General features: G+C 37.8%; 2 protein-coding genes across 2 annotated transcripts; both read right to left on the reverse strand.

The window, feature by feature from the left end:
* Nucleotides 1-636: 636 nt before the first annotated feature.
* LOC116266710 (disease resistance protein TAO1-like) lies at nucleotides 637-3331 on the reverse strand. Its single transcript, XM_050081129.1, has 3 exons — nucleotides 2565-3331; nucleotides 1202-1781; nucleotides 637-909 (listed from the first exon to the last, which is right to left on the reverse strand). Exons 1-3 carry the CDS (start codon nucleotides 3329-3331, stop codon nucleotides 637-639), a joined length of 1620 nt encoding a protein of 539 aa, XP_049937086.1.
* A 27-nt stretch (nucleotides 3332-3358) lies between these two features.
* LOC116266711 (disease resistance protein L6-like) lies at nucleotides 3359-5666 on the reverse strand. Its single transcript, XM_031648021.1, has 2 exons — nucleotides 5119-5666; nucleotides 3359-3677 (listed from the first exon to the last, which is right to left on the reverse strand). Exons 1-2 carry the CDS (start codon nucleotides 5664-5666, stop codon nucleotides 3359-3361), a joined length of 867 nt encoding a protein of 288 aa, XP_031503881.1.
* Between the last annotated feature and the right edge of the window lie 2267 nt (nucleotides 5667-7933).

A 7933-nucleotide genomic window follows, 5' to 3' on the forward strand; every position in this document is an offset into this window, starting at 1 on the left:
TAAGTATTAGAAAATATTGATACGTTCTAATAGTTTTATGTTGTTTTGTTATTTATCCTTTAATTTTTTTTGTTTTAGATAGATATATTGTATACTTTCTATGATTCAACATGTTTTAAGTTTCTAATTTTAACAACTAACGTATATAGTTAAGTTATTAACTTTAATAGCAAATAAAAAGTTTCTTTTAAATACATAACAATATTAATACAGTATTGTTTAAAACTTTTCCTTAAAGTGGTTTGCAAAAGCCAATATAAGTCGATGCATATCAGGTGACCGATCCACGCTTCAAGCCCGATATTATTTCAAAAATATTTATGATTGAATTCTACAAGAAAAAATAAGGCTGATATTGAGACGCATATTGTCCTTAATTACACCACCCCATCAAACAGCAAACCAGTGTCAAAGTTTGCCACCAATACACTCGACATATGTATATAGCCAAATGCAAACTGCATGGATCTCAGGTTGTAGCCCGTACAAGTCGATACGGAAACGAGTACCTTGAAAGTCGCTTTTCGCCTCGAACGTGACGTCGATCCTCGGTATCCTTTCCATCTCTTACAATGACTGCTTCCCTTTATCATCCTCCAACTCCGAGGGATGAAAGCTCCACCACGGAGATCCGTATCACCTCTCCGGTTCAGTCTGTGCCTCATCACTTTCTGCCTCTTCAAAGATTATCGTAGAACTATCATGCCTCTCGGCCTTAACCTGGGTTACTGTATAAGACCGTGGCACGAGGCCCTCAACAACAACTCCAGTCCTGCCTGGGCGGGGCACATTGGGGAGAGCAAAAGATTCCGTCACCAACCATGCCCATCCGCCTGTGGATTTGGAGCGGGAATAATCAATCTGCTGTCCAGGAATGCTGAGATATTTGCAATGTTCGAATTTGGCCTCCTGGTACGTGCACATTTAAAATAAGATTAGATATAAACTATATACATGCACATTTAATATATATATATGTTGATATGAGTACATATAGATGTTAATCAGCCAATGTACATGTACAGAATTGAAGCGAACCGACCAACAAAGCAGTCCAAGCCAAGGTATTAATAAGACGACCCCCAGAGAAAAAAAAGATTTTTACTTTTTACTCTACTTTATTCTGGTCTATAAAACAGAATGCAGGCCAGCAAGAAGTATATGAAAACGATACTGATTTATAAATATGTAAAGAAGCTACCTTCATCATGTCATTCATGTCCCTTAGTGCATTACAGCCGTTGAGTTGCAGGGACTCTAGGCATCTCAGTTTGCTAAGGCCAGTAACATCCATCAGCTGTGAGCATCCGCTCAGACGTAAACGTCTCAGGGCTTGCAAATTTGAAATGTCTGGGATGGTCTTCAAATCCGTGCAAAGGATGGCTTCCAACTCCTGCAGGTTTGTCAACAGGCCAACAGACTCCGGAAGTCTTTGCATATCCCCTGGGCCTAATTGGAGCACCTTTAAAGATGTCAACCTGCCAATCTCTTCTGGGAGTTCTCCCAGTGACCAACACCCGCTGAGGACGAGCTTCTCCAAAGAACTTAGGCGACAGATGCTATCAGGTATTTTCTTTAGAGAACGACAGTCTCCCAAGTTCAAGCGCACCAACCTTTGGAGATCGCCGATCGATTCGTGGACTCGACCAAGCTTGGTGCACCCTTCAAATACAAATTTGGTTGCGTTTGGAATCAGCCTAAAATCGGGGAGCTCTTGAGGTTCTTGCAATTCTTGAGAATAAGCACTTTCAATTGGCTGAATGTCCGCGAGTAGTTCACCTCTTGGGGGTGGAGGTAATGAAAAAACAACGAGTTAGTCACATTTGGACCTAGAAACTCCTCTATGATGCCCTCTGTCAGGTCGAGCACTACAATGTTCATAACATCGAAGTCGATGATCGGCAATGATTTCAATGGACACTGCCACCACCTCAGGAACTTCAACGATTTGGGTAGATCCTGATACGAGCCCTCCATCCTGACGCAGCTTGTATCAAGTATTCTCAGCTCATCCATGTTTCTAAAAGACATCATGTTCAAAGGTGGAATATTATGCTGCCCGACGTGACGGTGGAAAATAATGGCTTCAACCTTCTCTGTTCCTTGAGATAGGAAAGATCACCAGAAAGAAAGAAGAAAAATGAGCTCCTTGATAAAATGAAAACGTCGAAGCACTCCAAGTGATGTCGTATGATTTCTGCTAAAGCTTTCAGCCAAAAGAAGGCACAATTTAGATTTAGAGCTTTATGCAAACTATCATAAGGAATAAGAGATCAGCTATCGGAGTCCTTGAAGCAGAATAACAAAATTTTTGCCAGATGCCAAATAAAGCAACATATCCAGGCGTCGTTATTAATAGTAGGCTAGTAGCCAGGAGTCCGCCATCATGTCAAGTTGGCATTGCTCATCAACTAAGTTCCATTTGTCCATCATACGTACGACTTCCAAGAATGAGCATTCGTCATAAAGAAAGACCAAAAGAAGAGAAAATGAAGAACGTGTAGAAGCTCATACTTACCTTTCTTCGTTGAAGCATTTGCGATGTTTCGTTATTTTCCCAAAACCTGGTTGCCACCGGCTCCTGCTGGACAATATTTCTTCCCATGTCTCGTATTTGATCATGCATTTCAAATGTGCCATGCTCATCATTTATGCTGATTAGAAATTTACGCTGCAACTCTTCAATTGCATCAGTTGGGTAAAGTCTGGAACCTTCCCACATGAGCATTGCGTATTCTTTCTTTTGTTTCCTCTCTTCCCATCTCTCCAATTCCCCTGGGTAAACTTGCATCCAATCCTCCCAACCGATAAGAAAACATGCTATGTCCAAGAATATCTGCTGTTTTTTAGTATCAAGGCTGTCATAGCTTATTTTTAACCTAACATGGACTTCTTCATTTTGATCCCGTTTTAATTGCTCCAGCTTCGACTCCCATCCTTCAATGGATTTAATGTCAGAGAAGAGGCTCCCAAATACTTGGAGGCACAGAGGTATCCCACCAGCAATTGACACAACTTTCTTCGACAATTCACCTCTCCAATCTGATTTTGGCTCGGGTTGCTTAAATGCATGCTGACTGAAACGTTTAAGCAGTTGGGCAGGATCCAATTCCGGAACCATATAGATGACTTTCTGTCGTCCCTTAAAGATGCTTTCATCTCTACAAGTGACAATGGTTATGCTTTCGCTACTGAACCAACCTGACTGGCTGCCGACCAGCGCATCGAGCTGGTCTTTATGATCAACATCGTCAAGAACTACAAGCACTTTCATGTCTCCAATTCTGTTTCTGATCTTGGTGATGCCGTCGTCCTTGTCGTTTATTGGCATTTCTAATCTAAGGACATCACGAAGCAGCTACTCCTGCAAGCGAACGATTCCACTGTTCTGCTTTGATACTTCGCGGACATTTGCAAGGAAGCTGCACTTCTCGAAGCTGGAACAGTTCTCATTGTGCTGCTTTAATAATCTGTTGTAGACTGCTTTGGCAAGGGTTGTCTTCCCGATGCCGCCTATCCCACAAATCCCAACCATTCTAACTTTCCTATCCAACCGTTCGATCACCTCATTTACGCGAGAATTAAGATCTGTAGGATAGGCGCACATGAGCTGGTATTTAGGGTTCACTTCCTCCATAATCCTTTTCAAAATGCACTTTATAAGATCTGCTTCGTGCCTAAAATGAATTAATAAATAATAGGCTACCAATAATTAGTGAAAGAAAGCTTCATCCATACAAGTCCCATTTTACTGAAGCTAAATATTGAAATAATTTTAAAAGGAAAGAACAACATTATTATATATATATATACGTCATAGCCATAAATAATGTCTTAGATCATAGCCATAAATAATGTCTTAGAGTTTTAAATTACAAGGTTTTTCTCGAGTATAACATGGTGAGCTTGAAAAAAATGATAAAATATAGTAAATTTTAAAAAATTAAAAAAAAAAAACTAAAATGAGGAAAATTTTAAGTAAGTGAAAAACTAATAACAGAAACATCAAAAGATAAGTAGATTTGCAACAAATAAAAAATAAAAAAACTGTTTGACATTAGAAAATAAAAAAAATGAAAAAACGCATTTTTTTCGTTTTTAACGTTTTTTAAAAAAAATGCATTTTTTAAGTTTTAAACCGCTAATTAATTTATCGCATTTTTTGAAAAAAATGCATTTTTTGTAATTATGATATATATATATATATGTGTGTGTGTGTGTGTGTGTGTGTGTGGGTGTGTGTTTGGGGGTCGAGACTAAGGGGAGAGCTCGAGTAAGTACTGCGTAGGTTTATGAAAAAGTTAAGAACATAAACAACATTTTGAGTATTTATCAAAATAAAGCAATCCTCGCATTATTTACACATGGATTGCTTATTAAAATTATTATGATGCTTTCATACATGACAAGTCCTCTACGCAAACCCACCTACGCACAGCGATCAAAGGTGATCAAGTTAACACAATGTGAAAAAAAATAGCAATTATATTTTAAGGATTTATCAAAAAATTAAATATTTATTGTGACTGAAAACTAAGTTCTGAAAATTCAATAGTAATTACTTTAGTACACGACGGGTTATTAGTTCAAGACCCTGAAACCAAATCCAAAACTTGCTGTTGTGAACTTATCAATAAAATCAGATATTTTATTTTTGCTAAAAACATCTAAAACATTCAATGTAATAATTGGTTATAAATAAGAGGAGAGACGTAATTCTTAAATATACTTCATGATTTACAGAGAGTGAAAGCCAAACAAACCAAATAATTTTTCCCTCTCCCTCTCTTATATATATATGTCTGTGTGTGTGAGAGAGAGACAGATCTTGTAAAGTTTTCTTAGTTGCTAGAATGAAAAAAAAAGAAAAAAAAAACTTTATCCCTATTATCTCAATGATAAGATGAGACGCGTAGGCGTGGATTCTTGCTGTAATGAAAATTAAACCTTCTTCAGAGTAAGAGGCCCCAAGGGAGATGGGCATGGCGATGCACAAAGCTCATTGTCGTTTACACGGTGTCAGAAATTTCAACAGGAAATGGAACGCTAGTCTAAACACTAGAGTGAGAAAAGAAGGGGGACGGGGGTGATCGGTGAGAAAGGTGGCTAAGTGCATACTCATTTGCATCCTTTAGGTTGAACCCCGATATCTTTCCAACCTCACGCAAAGCATTCTTCCAGTCCCTCATCTCTTCCTTTAGCTTCTCATTTTTTTCATGCTTCTGGAACGCTGGCAAAAAAAGACCTTCCTGCTTCCCAACATCGGAAGGTTCGACACCGAAGAATACAGGAATGATGAGCCTCCTTCGGTCCGCCCTCCTGTACTCCACCATCTTGGTAATCTCTCTCAAACACCACTTGGAATCAGCATAACCCTTAGAGATGATGGCCACAAACATCCTCGACCTTTCTATGTACCCAGACAAGTTATTCACGCTCTCACCTTTCTCCAAATTCACGTTATCTATGAAAGTAGAGATGCCCCTTGTTACCAAGGCATCATAAAGATGGCCAATGAATCCCTTGCGAGTGTCAGCCCCTCTAAAACTTAAGAAAACATCAAATTTCTGTCCATCGTCTCCTTGAGAAGCTTGCCAGGATGCCTCTGTTCCATCGACACCACAACCATGAGAGCAGACGCCTTTCTCTTCGGTAGCCCCCTCCATTATGACCGATTGGGAAATAGATTAGAATGTTCCCAAAGAAACAATGAGAAAGCGTGCCACAACTGATCAGAAACAGAAAGAGAACATCGGGTGTGGCCGAATGTGGAAATACGAGCCGTCCTTCGCCTTAAAACATTGCCAATGGTAAGGACCTTCTATGATTACCTCCGCACCAGCCACCTTCCTCAATTAAGGCAAGGCGTCCAAAGCAAAGAAAACGACATCATGGAGGTGGTCCACATCTTGCCTTCTTTTTTCATTTTATCACTTTAACAAGGACATTCTACTCATTTTATCAAGACCTGATGGTTGATTTATTACCCCGGGTTGCCGCTAACTAAATGAATGTTAAGGAAAAGTTTGTTTATATGAACTAGACTTTACAACAATATTGCATATTGTCCGTTGTCAAAACCATAAATTCGAAAATATCACGATTATTATGCCAAAATCATGTCTGTCGAAAAAAACCAGGAACAAGACGCATCTTTTATAAAAAAAAATGTCAAATCAAAAAATACGTGTATTACATGCATATTAAACTGCTAGAAAGTCAATTTTTGGGTTTTTTTCTGCATCGACATTTTATTTTAAATTAGTGCACCTTCTATTAAAAGTAAGTGAGTGTAATGAGCAAGATTGAATGTAGAACAACATTAAATATAATAAAGAAGCACATTAAATGCAATAAAGAAGATTAAATGTGATAAAGAAGAAAGAGAGGGAGAGAGAGAGATATGACACAACTGCTCCTTAATTAATGAATGTTAATTAAAGAACATTAACTCCTTCATTAACAATCTATAACCATCTTTACCACTTTATCAAATATATTTTCAACTTGTTTTCTTTTTATTTTTTGTTTAGTTTTAATTTTTACTTCTTTGGTAGATTTTTTTCATTTACCGAGATTTTTTGGAGATTTATTTGAAACATATATTTTTATCATATTATACTCGAGAAATATCTCGTTGTATAATACCCATCATTGATATATGTGATAATGATAAAAACTACCTAAAATCACTGTCAAAAGCTTTTAGTTGATAGTTTCAATAGCATAGCTAAAAGGATACTGCAAGGAAAAAATAATGAATGACATAAACTGCTATTTTACCAAACAGTTTCAACTATGAGGATAAAAATCAAGTGTGGAATGAGAAAAGATTGAGCCACCCACCCTCCCCATAGATAATCGCCAAGTGTGGAGGGAGAAAAGATTCAGTCGCACATCCTCCCCATAGATAATTGCCAATGGTGAGGGGCCTTCAACAATTGCCTCTACACCAGTCACTAACTTCAATTAAAGCTGTTCATTCACAATAATGAAAGATATGTCCATTCACAATAAAGAAAGATATGTCCATTCGCAATAAAGAACCATATCATGGAGATGCTAAAGCTGCTCGGGCCTATCGTTAAAATAAACATTTGACTTTTCAAAAGCTTTCACGTGGCTACACGTGGAGGTATTTTTGTGCTTTTACAAGTTAGTGAAGGTTTTTTTGTAACTTTTGCAGGTGATGGACTTTTCTGTATCTTTCTATATTTTGGCCCTCTTTTTTCACTTTTTATCAGTTCAACAAGGACATTAAAATTATTTTAACACGACTAGATGATTGTTTAGAATGTTGGGATGTGTCGAGCACTCAATCTGAGTTAAGGAAAAATGTTTCTATACGAATCAAACACCATAACAACACTACCTTTTGTCCATCCTCAGATCCATCGGTAAAAACTACCTACAATCATTGGCAAACAAGCTGTCAATGAATGGATTTTTTATTTTGAAAGAGACTAATCATGTTGGAAGTGTCAACCAGCCGAGCTCTTCTCTTCGTCTCTTCACAAACCTCTTGACTTGCCCACCAGTTGAAGCATTCAACCTTCTTTCTCCAAACTTGATTTGTCTTTCACAATGCAACTTCATCTATATACAGTGAAACGTAAAGAAAACAGCTTCAAAATACTTTTGATCTCAGAACATAATCTTGATCTGAAAAGGTCATCCTAGATTCAAGTTAATCAAGCAGGCTTGGAATTCCACACCAGGGATATTCATGCACTCCCACCACACAAGGAGCTCAATTCTGTAACTCTAGATTTCAGTTCAATTAGGAACTTGGTGAACAATTACTTGAAGAAAAAAGAAAATTGCTACTTCGTAGTCATCCAATTATATGAAACTTGCAGTTCATGGTTGTTAGGCTATTTAATTGGCAACTTTGACATACACAAGTAAATTAGTCAATGAATATGTTAAATTG

This window comes from Nymphaea colorata, chromosome 13, assembly GCF_008831285.2.
Source record: "Nymphaea colorata isolate Beijing-Zhang1983 chromosome 13, ASM883128v2, whole genome shotgun sequence".
Classification (NCBI taxonomy): Eukaryota; Viridiplantae; Streptophyta; class Magnoliopsida; order Nymphaeales; family Nymphaeaceae; genus Nymphaea; species Nymphaea colorata.

Excerpts from the sequence above, each read along its gene's own strand:
- LOC116266711 (XM_031648021.1), bottom strand. The coding sequence starts at position 5,666 with ATGGAGGGGGCTACCGAAGAGAAAGGCGTCTGCTCTCATGGTTGTGGT. Across the intron at positions 3,678-5,118 it reads AACCTAAAGGATGCAAATGA|GCACGAAGCAGATCTTATAA; the intron begins GTATGCACTTAG and ends AATTCATTTTAG.
- LOC116266710 (XM_050081129.1), bottom strand. The coding sequence starts at position 3,331 with ATGCCAATAAACGACAAGGACGACGGCATCACCAAGATCAGAAACAGA. Across the intron at positions 1,782-2,564 it reads CAGGAGCCGGTGGCAACCAG|AGGTGAACTACTCGCGGACA; the intron begins GTTTTGGGAAAA and ends TCCACCCCCAAG. Across the intron at positions 910-1,201 it reads ACATGAATGACATGATGAAG|GAGGCCAAATTCGAACATTG; the intron begins GTAGCTTCTTTA and ends TGCACGTACCAG.